Source organism: Amblyraja radiata, chromosome 18 (assembly GCF_010909765.2).
Source record: "Amblyraja radiata isolate CabotCenter1 chromosome 18, sAmbRad1.1.pri, whole genome shotgun sequence".
In the NCBI taxonomy this organism is placed as follows: Eukaryota; Metazoa; Chordata; class Chondrichthyes; order Rajiformes; family Rajidae; genus Amblyraja; species Amblyraja radiata.
Window position 1 is genome coordinate 16,356,290 of NC_045973.1, and position 20,301 is coordinate 16,376,590.

Below are 20,301 nucleotides of genomic sequence, written 5' to 3' on the forward strand. Positions count from 1 at the left end.
GGATAGAGTCATAGAAAGATGCAGCTTGGAATCAGCCCCCTTGAATCTTCAAATACACATCATCCATCAATTTGCACTATTCAATTTTTAATTCACTCCACATTATCAACTAACCCCAGATTCCACCACTCACCAACACATTCACGGCAAGTTACAGTGGGCAATTAACCCAGCAATGTAAAATTGCTCCTGTTTGCCTCCTCCCCACCTGCAATATCCGCATTTCCATCTTCAGGCTCCCATGTCGTGGTCTGCAATGATATCTTCATCTTGATTGATAAACTCCTGCAAACATCCATCAGGAGCACCAGATACAGAATTGTTTTGCTCAGTTGTCAAACAGAATTGAAGTTTGGTCACATTTGAGATATGTAGTGCATTGGGGGGGGGAAATGGATACTGAGTACTGTGTGATCTCCTCATTTAAGGGAAGAAGTTAATGGATTGGTGGCATTTCAGAAAGGACGTCAATGAAATAAAGTGAGTTGCCTTTTCGGGATAAGTTGGGCAAACAAGTTTGTATATGTTGGACGTTTGAAGAGTGAGAGGGGACTTGAATGAATGTTATAAAATCCTGACTGTAGAGAGAAACTATTCCCTCTTGTGTGAGAATCTGGAACAAGGGACCTTGTTTAAAAATAAGTGGTCACCAACAATGTCAGAAATATGGCAAATTTTCTCTTTAAATAGGTTGCAAATATTTGGCACTCAAAGGACTTGTGGTCTACTCATGTTACTAAATTACTTCAAATGTCTGCAAATGTTCAACAAGCACAAATATTCAATTACTCCTAACAAGTAATCACACTATAAAATCATTTTACTAGAAGATGCTTAACCAATCAATGAAAATGACAGAAATGTACTTCTCTTCCTTGTGAACTGGCATTTGATCCAGCCTGACCCAGATACATTGAGCAGATCGCCAAGCATAATTACTGGAAACTACAGAACGGTGAAGCTCCAGCAATGCATCTGGGAATTGCCAATGAGCACCCATCAGGAACCTCAGGACTTGTGCACACTCACATGCCTGTGGAGGATCCCTGAGCTTTCTGATCATTATGGGTGGAAGCGTTGTTTCAAAGGATAGTCCAATAAGTTACCACTGCAGGCAGATCCTAGTCTTGGTCATATCATGGGTGCAGTATTGACTAAAGTGCAGGAGGTAGAGAGCAGTGGTGACTGACGAGAGAGATGTTACGTACAAATGACCCAGACTTGAGCAAAGGAAGAACAATTTCAGTCGGTAAATAACATAAAGTGATAAATAGTGAGCATGACAGCAACAGGATGCAGGCTGGTACAATGTGCAGGCATGTAGCAAATGCAATTTATTGCAGATATATGTGAGGAAAGTAACATGCTAAGGTTGAAAAAATCTAAATGGTGCTATTTAGAAGGAAGCCAAAAGGTTATCCTGTGCTGAAGATGTAAATTAACAAAATGGCTAGAGGGCACAATTTAATCAGGAAAACGTTTTTAACATCATTCACAAAGGAATTAAAAAGAGTATTATTTTTTTCTCCCCAGCTTTGCATTGCCAAGATTTAAAATGCTTTGCCTGGAAGGATGTTGGAATCAGATTGTACAGGAAGTTTCAAAAGATAATTGAAATATATTCTAGTGGCCAAACTTGCAGTGGTTATGGGAAAAAGTCAAAGTATGGAGCCAACTTGAACTGTTCTCCATAAACTTTATAACAGTGAGATGGATGGTTTTCTTGTAACAATGCCATAAATCTGCGCTCAATAATTGGGGAAAGAAGATTGCAAACCATGCAGATATTTTGCAATTCCAAAGCCATGCTATAGACTCATGATGCTGTATTTTCATTCTTTATTTATCCCATTTGTTCTTTCTGGAGCTGATTTAACTGACACCTGCAAACATAAAATAATTATTGGAGAACATTTCTTAAAAAACACATAAATCTTACACAGTCAATTACATACATTCTTTGAAAGCCTTCCAGCATCATTTCTTTTAATTCCTGCATGTCTGCTCACACCCAGTATGATTCACTGGCAGTTCTTCCACTCCAGTCTACTGCATTTGGTGTTGACGAAGTGACCTCCCCTGCACTGGAGAAACCAAACACAGATTGTGTGATCTCTTTGCAGAGCACCTGCGCTCAGTCCATAGGAGTGATCCTGATGTTCCTGTTGTAAACCACTTTAATTCTCAATCCCACTCCCATTCCGACCTGTCTTCTTCAATGCCATAGTGAGTTCCAAAGTAAATTCAAAGAATCTTATCTTCTGTCTAGGCACTTTGCAATCTTCTGGAATGAACATTGAATTTTCCAACTTTAGGTAAACTCAATATTTCCCATTGACATACTTATGTCTCTTCCTCACCCAGTTTCTGATAAATGCCTCAGTCATAATCAGTACTCATGCTTCTTATCAACAAACCTATCTTTTATTTTAGTTTAGTTTAGATTAGAGACACAGTGCGGAAACAGGCCCTTCGACCCACCAAGTCCGCGCCGACCAGCGATTCCTGCACACTCACATTATCCAACACACAATAGACAATAGGTGTAGGAGTAGGCCATTCGGCCATTCGATGTGATCATGGCTGATCATCCCCACACACCAGGTGTGTGTGGTACTGCAGAAGGCATGAGCGACTCCATTCGTCACACCTTTTGACCTTACGACCTTCCATGCAACCCCCTATTTAAATGCGGCCTTCCCCCCAGAAGCTGGTGCCCGCCCACCCCCGTCCCCCGTTATGGGGCATTGTGATGTCATTTTGGAAGCGGGTTGAAAGATTTTCTGTTTAAATACTTGGTTTTGGATATTTTTTAAACGCTGTAACTTCGGAAATATAGGTGGAAATGAGACCGGAAGATGTTTATCGTCACCACGGGAAAAATGTGAGTAGGATGTGTGAAAATTGGAAGGCTGTGGCCTAGCGTTTGGAAGAAGATAGGAAAACCAGATTGACACATCGTCGGCACATACAAGACAAAACCTTTTAGTTATATATAGATGGGCGGGGCAAGTTTTTTTACAGATGAAGTAGTGGGTGCCAAGAAAACACTAGCAGAGGTGGTGGAGCAGGCAGATACGACAGTGGTGTTTAAGAGGCTTTTAGATTGGCATCTGAATATGTAGGGTAGGAGGAATATGGGTCATGTGCAGGTAGATGAGATTATTTTATCATGGTATCAGACAATGTAGGCCGAAGGGCCTGTCCCTGTGCTGTACCTTTATATGTTCCAAAAAAAGGTTATTCCTGCTTTTATTTGCTGTGTTCTTACTTTTGGCAACTGTTTGCATAACGTGGGGGAAGTGACTCTTGCATGGTTAGTGACAGGTGCCTGGAAGATTGCTGTGAGCACTGTAGCCATGGTAATGTAATGCCTTCGATAACAGTGCCTGCAGATTGTCTAGAACTACGCCCCATCCACTATCTTCCTGCTGACACAAAACCAGCACACTACATTACATCTGTGATACCCTATTTGTAACCCATTGCATTTCATGTCTGCTACAGCAGCTCATCAACTAATTGAAATGTGAAAATGAATAGACTTTAATTTCTATGTGTTAAAAATTTTCAGCTCTGAAAATAACGTGTTGAAAATCCAAATTTCGTTTTCCCTTGAAACAAATCCCATAGTTTAGGTCTCACTTGGTTTCACGTTCTTTTTAAAACAGTTTTATAGGTGCTTTTTTCTTTCTGCTTAATTTACTGAAACCCGTTATTGGTGTGAGTCGGATTCAGATGACTATGTTTATTAATACATCCCAGCTGCTCACTCCGATCTAATTAACACCAGGAGCAAAATAAATCCCACTGTCTCAGCAAGCAATCCGTGCTTTCACAGGGAGGAAATGAAATAAAATTGGTGAAATGAAGGCAGAAAAAGCTGAGGAATATTACCTCAAGCATTGTGAGATGTTGCCTGAGCAGCACACACAAAGACACACACTAAGACTATTTACCACCAACATTGGGCAAGAAGAGAGATTTTATCTATTGGCGTTACATCACTAGGAACCTGATAATATTTTTTTTACCCTTCTGTGTCTTCATTAATATTCATGAAAGTTTCCTGGCACAAAACCATCTTCCATATGGTGCTCCACATGGCAGGTGTTGAGATGGGAAAGGAGAGACTGAGGAATCCAGAAGTGCAGCAGTGGAAGCAATCAGCAGTAACCATGTATATTTTGCCCAGAATCATGTGTTTCACTGCTGCACTAAGATAAATGCCATTTCCGATCACCAAGCACACAAATGTTAAAGATAATTTCATTGAGATTATTTGAGCAAAGTGAGGCACAGTTTTGTGGTATCCTCACAAATGTGAATATATTGAATATTTTTTGAATTAAACTGCTTCAGGAACTCAGTTACTGAGAACACAATGATGGATCAAAAATTTCAGTAAACATCTTCGGCGACTTGTATGGAAAAGCCACCACCCTGGCCAGACTGTAATTACTTAGAGAAGAGCTTGCATCAGCAACTTCCCCGAGAAATACTTTGTAATGGAAAAATTGAGAAATTATATGACAACAGGAAGCTTTTTTTAAAGTACATTCAGATGTAATATACCTTGATGGTGTATTACACTGCAGATTTTAATAATAATTCACCCTCAGTCATTTGCTAAGAAATAATATTCAGATTTTACTTGCCTACTATTCTCTAACCCTCATGAATATGCCAACGATATGTTCAAAACTTGTGAAAACTTACAAAAATGTAATATTGCAGAATGGTGGAGACAGAACAATCATAAATATACATATTTTACGATGATTTTTTCAAAACCAGCAATCTGTTATTTATAGGACAAATTATGATAATGGTTTTATAAAAAACGCATAAGGCAGTCAGACCCTGTGAGGGGAAAAAGAACTAATGTTTCTTTACTATTTGTCAGACGTAAATTATCAAAGGGTATGCTTCCATATATTGTTCTTTCTAGTTTATATAGGAATGAACATTAAAAGACTACTGTGATCATTATGCGAGACACACCAGACAATTAGTTTGTGATTAATCATTTTTATATTAATATTGTCAAATTTTAACCACTGTACCCCCACCAGTTCTCCCAATTCTGTTAGAACTCTCATTTTGGAAGAACTGATCAGAAATGATCCAAAATTACTTTTTTTATTAATGCTCAACTCTAATCTAAACAAATAGTGTAAAGGTGTAAATAAACATATACGTATATATTCACAAATTAAAACACTTTAAAACAGATTCTCTTTTCATACAATATTGACACAACTGATAGAATTGAAATTGTTATAAACCCAATGGCTGCACCGCATCCCTATATTTCATACAGTATCATCTTGTTAAATAATACAATTTCAGTTTGTATCTATTGCCTAAGGTACCACATCCTCTAACACTAACAATCATTGACAAAGCTGAATCTTTAACTAGTCCAACACTTTTTTTTTGTACAGAAACACACCACAAACAGTCCTTATATGAATCTCTTATTTGCATTAAATAATCAGAGGTATAAGGAAACACATCTGCCTGTTGGGACAAAAGTATTTTGAAACGATAAAACAGTAAGTAATGGACACACCTGTACAATTCAACAGTTGGTTTCACTGTGGTAAAAGTGGGTTAAGGCACAGGCCTGCAGGCTGGAAATTTCTACTGACATACCCATCAGGTTTTGCAAAAAAGGTGCACATTTTTGAAATTTGGAAACAGAAACCTATCCCAGCTAACAAGCCAGGGAGGTGAGAAGGTATCAGAGTATGAGGCTCTATTGTTTTCATCACATGGCAAATCGTGCAAGGAGTCAGATGGCAAAGTGATGACATTTCTTCATATGAATGCTATCATCGCGTTATGTGCAGAGAAACTGGAAGAGAGGCTAGCAGGCAGCTTCTGGTGGTCACAAAATCCTTTAAATGCACCCACTTTAATTAAATGGTGAGAATGTTGGAAGTAACTTGCCGAGTCCATGATAACAATGTCCACACTTATACATTGGGAGCATGATTGCAGATCCAAAGAGTAAACCACGGCTGGTGGAAAGCCTTGAGTCTACAGTTACTATTCTGAATGCATTTAACCAAGAAATAATTGAAAACAATGAACGGTGGCTGCAAGAAGAGATGCCATGATCTTTGAATGATGACATGTGTTGGTACCTTATCATTTTACTCCAAGCGTAATATACTAAACTAAACAATAGATAAATATCTTTGCACTTCATAAGAACCCTGGTCGAGATCTGATTTGCTCTGAGGTTTGAGCCACATTAATACATTGTCTTATTTTGCCAAATAGTTTGCTACTGTGATAATCTATGTGTTTATTTTAGCAAATGATACCAGCACATTACACAGAGAAGGTGGGTTCTTAAATTATAATTGAGGGGTGAAAGTTTTTTTCTAAAAACCCAAAGGAATAAAGACGTTTTAAATCAAAACGTGGGTAAAGCAACGTTTTCTGCAAAAACGGAAGCTAAATTGGATAGTTGCTGCAAAATTATTCACGTTGTGTGTTACAGTTAATTTGTGCATTAACAAAGAAGTAGCTCTGATCAGCAAAACACATGATTCAGAATCAATGTGGGGCTGACCTGAGAGCCTCTCAGTAATATACCTGAAGAAGATCACCTTTCATTTTAATTATCTTTAGATCTAACAAAATATAAGTGGACGGAAGGTTCGGAAGTGGACACAAAGGATTATGGTGACAGTCTGGTCCCAGGATATTTCATAGCTGCACTTCTTCAGGGGAACATGTCAACCAAAAATGAGGGGGTGTCATTATTCCAAAAATAAATTTTAATCATCCCTCGTTAGTTTCTTCCAAAATATAGTAAGCACTTTTTTTTAAGTGTCTCAGGTAAAATAACAAAACTCGGTTACAAGGAAGCTCTAATGCCATGATCCCAACCTATAATGACTGAAGCCATCACTATTGATCCCTCAGAAAGACTTCAAGCTGGAGTCCAGAAACCAGGGGTTTTCTGGCATAATTTCAAGATGGTCATTAGGACAGGAGAACCATCAGGCTTATTTATGAAAGTATGTGCACTGCAACTAATCTTATCATCACTTGGTATGCAGGTAAAGAACTCATGCATAGACTCACGGACCTGCACACCAAACCAAGGCCTAACACATTAAAGAAGAGTAAACAAATATAATTGCTTGGTTTTTCTTCAATTTTCCCTGTTTTTCTCTCAATGGAGGCTGATGCTGAGCTACAGATCCACAATTATTAGTAGTCCTTTATGTGCTTAAATTGGCTATTCTTTATGTCTTTATCTATGGAACACAGAATGGCCTGGGCTGAATAAGAACTTACTGGCCCATAATCATATAATTAAGATTCTGAACCTAAATATTCCATAACCTCATTTTAAAGTAAACTTAATTGTAACTTGAAATCCATAAAGTAGAAGAACAGAATACTATACTTAATGATGACGTTCATTTTGAGATTTTCTACAAAAATATTGTTTGTATTTATGAGAATTGTTAATGATCGTAACATTTTTATCTGGAACTAGATACAACTAGACTGCTTAATCACTGATACTGATAATTTTGTTGATTATATTTCATCTCCTATTCTGTAGTCTGTGCTTTCAAAGAGGCAATAGAAGACGATGAATTCAAATCTAAAGTACTTTCTCCAGGCCTGTATAATTATATCATTCCTTTCATTCTTTGTCAATGGTTTGCAACACCTCTGTTATGGAAGAAAACCTCATATTGTAATACTCTTTGGATCAGGTAAACTAAAGAGATATTATGTGGATAAAATTACTGTCATATTTCTAGTATTTTGAAAATTTGTGATTTAAAAAACTCGCTGACAAATGAAAACCTTGGGGATCAACCTTTCATTTCTGTAGCCCTAAAATATGGTTTGGTGTATTACTGAGTGGTTGAAGCATTTCTCGCTCAGGTTTAAAATAAAGTTCTTAATGTTAGCATTAAAATGGAGAGGTGAACATACACTGCCAGCTGATTGTATAATCACTGGATCCATATGTTTACAGTTCTGTAATGGCAAATATTCCCCTTGCAAACTGTAGCAACCCACAAATTAGCTGTTCTATCCAACAAATGTACACCATTCATTGTGACTACCTTATACTTCTTATCTTGCATTGTCATACCAATTGGCTTTGGATCTGTGGATTCATGGGGTCTTGAGGTCCAGTGGCTGGTTGGAGATCAGTACCTGATAGGAAGCTGGGATCTCAAGTGGAACGAAAGGGGGACACAGGGAAGTTTGGGAGACAGAAAAGTGATCTGGCTTTGTGGAGTGAAACAGATTATGAGATTGAGACCTGGTCCTGATGATGGAGTCAAGGATCAGAATCCATCAGAGAGCCAGCAGTTTAACCAAACACAGCACGTTGTGGAAAAGGGTGAGGAGTTCAGGCTGTGGAATCAGATCAGTGAGCACAATATTTGGAGTAGCAGGGTGATGCCTGAAGAAAGAACACAAGTAAAGGGACCTATCTGAGTGGGTTACAGCTTGGGTTTATGGCTCCAAGAATTACATGGACTAATTTCCCCACCATTTTTTAAAGGAGCACATTAGATGAATGTATGATGCAGAAATTGCATCAGACACACAAATGTGATTCTCAGAAGCGCCCAGTTGAATTTCCAGTGTGGTGCATGTCAATTTAGAAATGATCTTAATTGTGTTCCAATCAAGAAAAATATAATAACTTTTCATGTGTATGATGCTGAAAAAAAGTGTCTTGGAGCAGACCCCAGTTTATTTGTAGATCAATACAATTGAATGGGTCATTTGCTGAGCTGTCAGTTTATTTACTTCATTGCAAAATATTTAGCTCAGTAGCATTGATAAAATACTTAAATGATTTATGACGATGAATGCAAGGTAAATATTTCCCTCGGTTGTGGAGACTGAAATCACAGGTGAGTGGGGATTAATAATCTCAGAATATTTAACTTTAATGTTAAATTGAGGTTAGTGTAAATTATAACATTGAAACAGCACTATAGGAGAATAGTGCTCAAAAGAATTATATTATCAAAGTCAGCAATAAATTAAAAGAAACATATTCCATTCATTGATTTCTTGTTGTCTATATGCCCTTGAATTTCCTGTAAACTGCTTGTTTGTTCATTCAGTGCAAGAAAGGCTTTTAGAATGGAGTTGAAAATAGTTTTACCATTAGTAAGATGTACACTACACAGAATATAAAGTAGACATGTGCAAGCTGATTAATATTGAGCTCGAATTCATGGTTGACTGAGCTGCCTACATTTGCAATACATTGTGGAACTCACCTAGAACGATTGAGGCAATGTTAATTTATGGCAGGAGTTGTCTGAAACCCTCCTAATTAGAACCTGAAAGGGAAGGCATCTTTCCCCCAGGGTACTAAGTGGTTATTGGTTGGCGACAGTGGTAAATCAGCCATACTCACATAAACATTGGCTGTCAGTTTAGCCGCACTCACTAACATAGCTGTCACATCATTGATGGACTCTGATGGTTTTGCACATTCAGAGGTATAAAAATGTTAAAGGTACAATTTCCAAATATTCTAAAATATATGAACAAAACCATTTTAGAAATAATATTTAAAGACACTCAATTTGAAATATATAAGTTAACTAATACCTAACAAAGTCCTTTGCAGTTGTTCATCTGCATTAAAATGAATGAAGAAAAGTCTCTATCTGCCAAGTGCAGAATGTTAATGTCGGTTCCCAATAGGTTTTGGGCATCAGCGCAGTTTCATATTCTTAAGCTAGACTCTGCCAACCACAACTTCATCGCTGCTGCATTGTAATCTGCACAAGTAGAAAGACTTGTTATTGCCAGTTGTGCAGGAGTTTCCCCTGTTCCATTTACATTTGCCAGCAAAATCTTCCAATCAAGTCCAAAACAGCAGGCTAAATCATGCTACTGCCTAAGACAGTGCATACACCCAGCTCCCCTGCAGGTCTAGGAGAAACTAAATGACATAAATTAATGTACCTGCCATTCCATTCTGTCACGGGAATCTGCATGGACTCCAGTTGCAGGGCCAAATGTAAATACCTCACCTGGTATTTGCTAGGTTACCTATTGTTCAAAATTTCAAATGATTTGTGTCTTTAATCTTTAGGGCAGCACAGTGGCATATCTGGTAGAGCTGCTGTATCACACTGCCTGAGACCCAGGTTTGATCCAGACCTCGGGTGCTATCTGCGTGCAGTTTGCACGTTCTACCTGTGATCGCGGGTGTTTTCTCCGGGTGCTCCGGTTTCCTCCCACATCCCAAAGACATGCGGCTTTGTAGGTTAATGGGTCTCTGTAAATTGCCATTGGTGTGTAGGGAGTGGATGAGAAAGTGGGATAACATAGAACAAGCGAGAATGGATGGTTGACGGTCGGCCTGGACTCGGTGACTCGGTCGGCCAGTTTTCATGCCATATTTCTAAAATACACTAAACTAAGCTTCATTTTGTGAAGATTTTTAAGATGGGGCAGAATTCAGAGGATGGCTGAGTGTAGTACTAGACTGCGTCCATACAGTGCAGGCAGTGAGACTCCAGCATTGCTGGCTGTTAAATTAGTCTGTTACTGTCGACTTGGGAATGCCTTTGATGTTAAAAATCTGTATCTTTGAAAAAAATATCTATATTTATTGCATATTCGCATAAATATTTCTTTAAAATATTGAAATTGACATCAGTAAGTAATAAGAGAATATAATCACTTGCCCTTTTCTCGGCAGCTGAGTTCACCCACTCATTTGAATGGGAATTCCTGTGCTTGACAAGTCCACCCACGTTGCCACAACTGTCAGCCACAGAGTGATGGATGCCACCACTGACTTAGGGCAATGTCTGTGCATGAAACTGCCATTCATGTATGGATACCAGCTTATGTCACCTCCAGGTTCATAAACAGCTTCTTCCCAACAACTACTAGGTTCTTGAACCACCTTGAACAACCCTAACCATAACCCTACCACCTCAACCTACCAAACTATTGCAAACACGTCACTACTACGGTTGCTCCATGTGCCTATTTTGCAGCGGCAGGATCTGATTTACTTGGAATAACCAAAAATGGATTGTATACTGTATTTACTGTTGTTGTGTCTAAGAAACTTGTTAAGCTGCAGCAAGTAAGAATGTTATTGTTGGGGTTCATATGACTGTTGACTTCTTGACGATGACCCAACATCAGTGCTGCTCAGGAGGCAAAAGACATGCTCCAGTTTTATTTTAATTATTCACAATAATGTTAAGTTAAATCTTGCAGAAAATGGAAAACTCATTAAACATGCTGCTGGCATGCTGGCTTTAACAGGAATTACAGCCTGTAAGAGCTTTCAACAGCCTGTAAGACCTCAGCCTGTAAGAGCTCTCAACAGTGTAGTCACTGAGTCCTGGTCAATGTTGTGACATGGTTACACCTGACTCCCAAGAATGGAGAGTCACATCAGGTTTAGCTGGATGGGGACAAAAGACAATGGACCAAAGCTGCCTGAATGTAGCTCATTCCATTATAATCTTGGGAGTGCGAAACTGAAAGCAAAGCACACTGATCTTACACAAGAAGATAGGAGGAGGGGGAGTAGAACACTTGGCCCTCAAGCTTGCCCTGCCTGCTCCAGGACTCAACACCTCTTGTGTGCCAGTTCCACAGAGCCTTCAATTCCCCAATCTTTCAAAAACATTATCTGTCCCTCCCTAATTAGCCTGTGTGGTAGAAGACATTTCTATAAAACTAAGTTTTAAATTAATTTCTCAAATAAAGTTACCTTTTATTTTTGCAATTTTTAAAAAAATGGTCAGTTTTACATAGGAATACCCAAATTTAGCCAGTTAATGTATTCACCCCTGTATTTACCTGAAACAGTTGGAACGAGCCTTGATAGGAATACAATATTAAATAAAATAACAGGCTGATGTATTCTAGAAGAATATCATTTAGCTCTTTACTCCTTCTATATTTTGGAAACTGAAAACTTCTCATGTCAGTCAACAAATTAGGTGTTTTTGACAAAATGACAAGGAAGCTGTTAAAATGGTAAAATGCTGTAATGCAAAGGCAATAACAACTGAACATTAGTAGTGGAGGGAGAGGGTAATGACCTAAAATTTAATTAAAGAGATAAATTCTAACGAAAGATAAAGATGGAGGGATAAAGGGAAAGAGTTGCTATTTGTGCAATAAATGTATTTAAAGCTTTGCCTATTGCTCCATTTGGAGCAGTGAGCAAAAGAGGACTAAAAGGCAATTAAAGTTAGAGGATGTATGCCCAATCATAAAGATAATGGAAGCTATGGTGCTAAGAAAGGGGTTTAATTAGGAGGGACATAACTTTGGGTAAGGACTCTGAAACAGTCATAGAGCTAATAAACATAGGCAAGCATGGGTTATCGCGACATGGGGCTAAATAAGACAGGGTGTGGATTGAACATGCCACAGAGAAGATCTACTGGAAAATTAAAGTATATGTTACAAAATGTATCAATGGGAGGCAATATGTAAACATGTATGTATTTTGAAGTAAGGATAATTAAAATGACAATGTCTGTCAGATTAGCTGAGTGTAATATGACAATATGTCAAAGGATACTGAAGGGTTCAACAGATCAGCCCATAAATGTCAATAGATACATATGCAATGAGGAGGAAGGGAATCCAATTGTAATCAAGTATGGAGGAGGATGCTAAGGCCAGATAGATCCAACCTGTCTTTGTGAGACCCAGAAAAGCAATCCTGATTCATCTACCCAAGAAGAAGACCTAAAAAACTCCTCTCTATTCTTCTGGGCTATGATTCAGTTCTTAGCTAATTTGGCCTGATTGGGAAACCTCCCTTTACTTAAGTATCCAATTAAAATTCTGGCATCCTTCCAAATGGAATGATATTTGCTGTAGAACCGGGCAGGCTTCCTATATTTCCTGCACTCCTGCTCAAAGACAAGGTTATTATTAAAACGCAGAGAGAAGCCAGTTTTTCTGACAACACTTTTATCCTCTTACGTCTCTTTCCTAAGAGGCAGGGAACCAGAGGTGTCTATTCAACCATTGACCAGCTGTTTACTACAGGCAGTGTATTTGGATATCCTAGGCAGATTTTGGTGCTTGACGAACAGAAACAGGAAGCTGAGGACCTCCCTGGTAAACTAGTGACAGAGTTCTATCTCATCCAGTCATTTTCCATGCAACGTTTAAGAAAATAAAAAAACTACAGATGCTAGAAATCTAAAATAAAATAAAGAGTGCTGGAGACATTCAGCATATCCAACAACATCTGTTGAAAGAAGCATAGTTAATGTTTAAAAAAATTATAGTTGAGGTTGAGAACCTATTGGAGATACATGGAGATACATTATTTGCCCTATCAGATAGAGCCCTTAATGATAGCAGAGTCAGGGGATATGGCGAGAAAGCAGAAACGGGGTACTGATTGTGGATGATCAGCCATGATCATATTGAATGGTGGTGCTGGTTCGAAGGGCCGTATGGCCTACTCCTGCACCTATTGTCTATTGTCTGTCTATAACCCCCCCCAAAAAAAAACTCTCTGCACCTTAAAAGTAACTTATTTTTTTCTCATTCATGTCAGATATTCTTGTTACTCTTTCTACAGATGTTGCCTGATCAGCATTTTTTTTTTTTTCTTACCTGTAAAGTTCTAACTCATGTCTTTAATCTCCTGTAATTCACCCACCTCCCAAGAATTGCAGCAAGATCTCCTGAGGGTGCAGGGTCACAAGGCTCCTGGCCTCTGTAGACCAGTTCAGATCCTCATATTTTGGCAGGTCTGTTCGGAGGGAGAGGTTTTCACATGGAGTTATAATCATAACAGAAGAGCAAATAGTGATAATGGAGTCAAAAACTGGTGCTGGAGAACTCAAGGTGTTCCAAGTGCTGCTCAGCTCAATCAATGCTAGCCTTGGGGCCATTCACAAGCAGCAAAGCCTGTCTAATCTATTGGCTAGCCTTCAAGCAGAGAATAGAGCAGTTTTGTTTTCAGATGAGTGGCTCAGTCTCACAGCCCTTCCAATGTTCCACGTCCACAAACCTCCAAGTTGAGCAATTCAACAAGTGAATTAAGATGCTTATCAAGGACTTGTGTACTGTGAATGAGACGTTCCTTCAGATGACGGATACCCCATCCTTGGCTATCCAGTGTCCTATGGACCTGCAACAAAGTGTTCAGCAGGAAAGCAACATGTTGATCAAGGATACACACCATCAAAATGAAATTTTGTTCAAAGTGCTTATTGATTTCTACCAGCCTTTCTCCTCTCAGTCAGCACTCCTTTGTGTTCCATATGGTTAACTTGGTCCTTGCACAGATCCAGGTAGAGTAATCCATAGAAGGACCCTCAAGAGCTTCAAACCTCAGAATCATTTGCCAAGCCCATCTCATCCACCAGAAAAGGGATCTGAACAGTCTGTCTCATTGCCCACTGAAGCCACATGATGTTGTAAGAAGAACAAAACTAAACACTTGTAGCTGCATGAAATATGTGCAAGGGTGGTTTGTACAATTTAATAGTGTTAATTAGTTTTTGTGTGGTTGTCAGTATAAGTGATTTTCGGTGCAAATTTTCAATCAAATTGTGTTATTTGAATGGCAAATGGCCCTTTAGCTTGCATGGAATGGGGGGTTGAGTAGCAGGCCCTGATCATGGGCATCCTTGTGGGCTAGGACTATGTTGGTGTAAGGTAGTGAGATAAGGAGAAGTTACTGTCTAGATTTCATCAGGTAGCATTATTGGAGAGCAACTGAATCTCACAGCTGTGAGCATATCCCTAAAGTAAAGTCCACAACTTCCCAATACTACCTGAATCTTCTTCATCCTCTTCCTACTTCTCATTGAAGAAGGCTGTTTTTGTTTCTCTGGCTTGTGTCCAACAATGCATTACACAGCAGATCACTACCAGTCTTGACTGAGTTGATACATTGAAGTCCAGAGTGGCCAAACCAGCTAAAATATACCATTACCATTTTAATGCTCTTCTTAATTACATTTCTGGTGGACATATAACGTTGGTCACTCCTCTTTTGTGCATTTACCTGTATTTACCGAGGGGATCCCATGTAGGATTAAATGTATCAGGAAGAGGGGCCGCTGCAGGATGAAGAATTCCTGCACTTGGTAGCCCAGCACATGGATGACCTGAACCTTAATGGAGCAGAAGCCTTTCCCATTGATTAAAGCTCCCGCTTGTGATACCGTGAGAGCTTCACTCACAAGAAGCAAGTCGGACTCACAAACCTGAGCACCTACCCTGTGTCATTGATGGTGAAGTTTAGTTATATGCAATGTCTTGGAAGCAGGGCAACCACCCTGGGGGTTTATGAGCAGGATCCTCCATAAGCCAGAAAACTAACTGCTGGAGGAACTCAGAGGATTTGGCAGCATTGCAGAGGCAAAGGGTTAGTCGACGTTACAGGTCAGGACCCTGCATAATCCAGCAGTTTATTTGTTTTCTCCAGCTTCAGCAGTCCCCTGTGTGTCCTCCATAAAACTCTGCAAGGGATAGGAGAAATGCCAAAGTATAGCAGTTTGGACAGTTTGATAGCCGCTAGGCTCGGCTGCAGATAGATCTTGATCTGGGAATTAGCAAGGATTCTGCTACATCGTGCCATGATAGCCAAGCCACCAAGGCAATGATATTCAAGGAAACCCAGCTCTGTATCCTGTGGTAGACACAAAAAGCTGGAGTAACTCCGCAGGTCAGGCATCATCACTGGCAAAAAGGAATACGTGATGTTTCGGGTTGAGACGCTCTTCAGACTGAAAGTCAGGGGAGAGACAACCAAGAGATATGAACAGGTACATAGACCGTATGCAAAAAGACAGATTAAAGCCAGCAACGATGATCAAGGAAAGGTGGAGCCCACAATGGTCCATTGTTGGCTGTGGGGAAGGTGATAACGAGTAATACAGTGAAACTCAGCAGGACAACAGTGAAACTAGTACAATGATTATTGTGGGGGAGGGGACGGAAAGAGAGGGGATGCAAGGGTTACTTGAAGATAAAGAAATCAATATTCATACCACTGGGTTGTAAGCTTCCCAAGCGAAATATGAGGTGCAGTTCATCCAATTTGCGTTTGACCTTGACAGTGGAGGAGGCTCAGGACAGAAAGGTCAGCATGGGAATGGGAAGGGGAATTAAAGTGTTTGGCAATCGGGTGATCACGTTGGCAATACAGGCATATTCTGTATGCATGACCTCTCTCTGAGGGGCTGCCCATATATCACACACATTCAACAAAAGGTGGGTCAGGATCAGTCTGCTGCTGTTTCTGAGAGACTTGTGATTGTAATCCTCAGGACACCTCATACGCACGGGACATTTGCACAAGTAACATGCACACAGTGGAGAATTGCTCACTGCAGTCAGCAAATGCCCAAGGTTCAAAGGTGGAGAACTGGACAACTATGTTGACAAAATGAGCACTGTATCTATTTGTGGAATTCCCTGCCACGATTTGTGGAATTCCCTGCCACAGAGGGCAGTGGAGGCCAAGTCACTGGATGGATTTAAGAGAGAGTTAGATAGAGCTCTAGGGGCTAGTGGAATCAAGAAATATGGGGAGAAGGCAGGCACGGGTTATTGATTGGGGACGATCAGCCATGATCACAATGAACTGGCTCAAAAGGCCGAATGGCCTCCTCCTGCACCTATTTTCTATGTTTCTATGTCTATGTTTCTATCCTCACAGAACTTTCTCGACAATGTCTTGAGAGACTCAATATAGTAATTGTGATGTTGAGTAGTGTACTGCCAGTTGTGCTTCACTTTTACGTTGGAATAAGTTCTGACAAACCAATCTACGATAAGCTTAAATTCAAATACAGCAGTCAGACTGGCTGTTAAGGAGCAATTAACATATTTAACTTAGTGAATCTCTTTGAATAATCAAATTATAATCAGGAAAATTGCAGCTTCATATCAGGTTACTGATCCACCGACATTTCTGTGGATTTAAAGCTTTTTGCTGCAGGGGAAACACACCCACTCTCGGGGGACAAATTTCCATCCTCAACTGCACCCTGCCACCAGGAGACGAAAGTATAAAATAATAGACAAACAAATAAACAGATTAATCTTTTCTCTATCTGAGCGGTACCAATGAGAGTTCCTTTCTGTCATCCTCTTTAATAGATAATATATCTTCATAAAACAGAAATTGAAGCAGTAAAACAACCTGGGCACAAACGCAAAATATAAATGGCAAAATATCTCTCCGCCAAGGCCAAAATTTAAGGTGATCTACCCACAGGTTTTGACGTTAGCAGCTTTTTTTTAAATTAAGAAAAATGGCCCACGTTCTAGGACGTTGCAGTTCATTTGAAAACCCCGCAAGGCAGTGGCATTCCCTGCATATAAATTAACACAGCACCTTGAACAAAGCAATTGAATCAGATAGTGAACTAGGCAGTATGGGGGCAGCACCATCACTTCGTGTGCCTGGCCACTTTATCACTCTCGCAGTGTTTAGAAGTGTCCACCTGGACTGCCATCCAACCCATGGTCAGTTTACAATGGGATATTGATGGTGACAACTGCAAGAACATGAGCATTTTTTAAATGGAGTATGGTTATTTTGTTTTCAATAAATGTGAATGGATTAAAGCTACTTTTATGCACAGCAGTTTCATCAGTGAATACAAGGACACTTTTGACCTTCAAATATATGGGGACCAAAGGATTAAAACACAGCTATTTTTGTGTGGGGTTTTACTGATGTGAAATAAATAATAATCCAATCAAAGAACACCTTTTTCATTTGTGCATCCAGCCCAACTGCTTTACTGTGAACGTCAATGGGTAGTTTCCGTCATTGTACAGTGTAAACCAATGCGTACAGTGTGGCTTGATGGGAGCTGCCTAGTAGTCCTAGAGCAAACTCAGTGCAGACTTGCAGCCTAGTAATAATCAAAAGACCTGTTGTTTCAAGTCACGTTGGAATGTAGAAAGGAAGAATTTGTGTTCCCTGTATACTGCATGCCACAAAAATTCATATTGTGAGTGTCAATAATTATTTGATTTTTTTTTGTTTCAAGTATCCAATCAGCTGACCAGCTTTGGGAGTACAGTCCTCTGAGTCATATTGGGATTGGGATCGTTATTTTGATTGGATCGCAGTTTGTTGGCAATGTTGGCAGAAGTAGGAGGTAGTTTAGCCACTGCGTCCATGAGGGCAGTAGGACTTGCTGACATGCGTTTCACAAATGTTGCTTTGTCATTTGTTGGAGGCTTTGGCAGCCGTCTTCGCAGCCAAGGGTGCCTTAAGGCCTGTGCTGGTGTCAAGCGTAAGGTGGGATCCCACTCCAGGCAGTGTTTCAGGAAGTCAATGAAGGATTGGTCATCACAGCCCTTGAGAGCACTGATCCAGTCCCGTTGACCAGGGGGACCGCGATTCTTTCCTCTCCGTGACCGTCCACCATTCAAATGTACAGTCCCGTCAGGAAGCATGACAACAGAGGAATATCTAGGGTAACCCTTGGAGCTGATGAACATTTTGGCCCTTTTCGAACATTCTAGCAGCATTTTCGACGGCATTCCTAGTAATTCTATCATACAAGCCAGCTGATCTCCCTCGTCTTCCCCTGGTAAGAGTGGATGTCCAGTCAACAGTTCAGCAAGAATGCAGCCCAAACTCCACATGTCAATACCCATCCCATACCGTGCTCCTAGAATCACTTCAGGAGCTCGGTAAAAACGTGACTGAATGTACGTGTAAATCTTTTGATGGTCATAGCAACTGGACCCAAAGTCGATCACCTTAACTCCACTCCGGCCCTGTTGCTTCAGCAAGATGTTCTCAGGCTTCAAGTCACAATGGATGATATGGCTCTTATGCAAGGCATCAAGGCACTGCAGGATGGAGTGTGCAAATTTACGGACCAGGGGCAGGCTGAATCCTTGGAACTTGTTCTTTTTGATGAGTTCGTAGAGGTTCATGCTGAGTAGCTCAAAGGTCATACAAATGTGGTTGCGGAAGGAAAAACTCTCATAGATGTGGATGACATTCATGGTGTTGTCCTTGTCTTGCCTCCTCAGATGCTCCAGTATCTTGATCTCCTCAGCGGCTTGCCTATGGAATCGTTTTTCGTTCCGTACCATCTTCAAGGCAATGTATTGGTGGAGTTTGTGATCGTATGCCTTCACCACCTGGCCAAAGCTGCCCTTCCCGATTACCTTGATGACTTCATATCGATAAGCGATGTGATCGTGTGGCACATATAGATAAGAACCCTGCTCATCATCATAGCTATTATTATTTGGTGCTCCAATAATGCCTGGTCTCTTTTTAGAATTTGGTCCAACAAAATAGATTTCTGAATAGCTAGCTATCTCCTGTTCTTCATAGGGTGTGAGTTTGTGTAAATAATGTTTCTTTGCCTCCGCTGCTGTCATAGGTTCCCCTTTCGGTCTGGTCGAGACATCGTAAGATTTAATGGAACTGGAGTTGCTTTTTAGTTGGAGAGTGCTCTCCAGTTTGATGGTAGGCAGGAAACCTTTGTCGTTGGCACTGAGACTACTGTTTGGTGTTGCGCGTGCTGTCTGTGTTGGCTCATTTTCTTCATATAACTCTTGACCTTGGAAGTGTTGATCACCTCCCATACAAAACTGATCATTCATGATATCTGAATAGTCACTCTCCTGAAACACAAGAAAAAAAACAGATTCCTATGTGAGTGCTTCTCAACAGTGGCAAACGTGTACTAAAAGAATGTATAAATAATGGTGCATTCCAAGCTCGGAGTGACTTGTCTTTCTCTGTGAAGCTCAATTCATCTGAGGCTCATATATTGCTCCTAACATTGAGGGATGCACGTTTATTCTAATGCTGAAGAGATATTAAAAAGTATATCACCTGACCTTTAAAACACCTTGCTATGTTTTAAAAACTATGCATTATAATTTTTGATATCCATACCATGGGGTAAAGGATCTATCTTATCTATGCCTGTATAATTTTATTTACCTGAATCAGGACAACTCTCAGCCTCTTTTGCTCCAAGGAAAACAAGCCCAGCATATCCAATCTCTCTATAACTCCAGTACTCCAGTCCAGGCAACATCCTGGTCAAACTTCCTAACTCTTCCTTTGACCTAAACACACTCACTGACGTATGCATTGAGGGATATTCCTAATAATGGCTAAGTGTGTAAGGAGAAAATCTTATGCAGGTAAAGGAAGGATGTATTTGACTTAACATGCATGCATTCTGTTACATTTTAACATTGTTCAAAATCTGTATGTCACTACATAAACTAAAAAAACTATTAATTATAATGTAAAAGTAT

At 40.0% G+C, this 20,301-nt stretch overlaps 1 protein-coding gene across 1 annotated transcript in view; it reads right to left on the minus strand.

The window, feature by feature from the left end:
* Positions 1-16,564: 16,564 nt before the first annotated feature.
* LOC116983128 (dual specificity tyrosine-phosphorylation-regulated kinase 2-like) overlaps positions 16,565-20,301 on the minus strand; it is a 72,481-nt gene continuing 68,744 nt past the window's right edge. Inside the window, exon 3 of the mRNA XM_033036743.1 lies at positions 16,565-19,653. Within this exon, the coding sequence (XP_032892634.1) occupies positions 18,058-19,632 (1,575 nt within the window). The 5' untranslated portion in view covers positions 19,633-19,653 and the 3' untranslated portion in view covers positions 16,565-18,057. The remainder of the gene's footprint in view (positions 19,654-20,301) is intronic.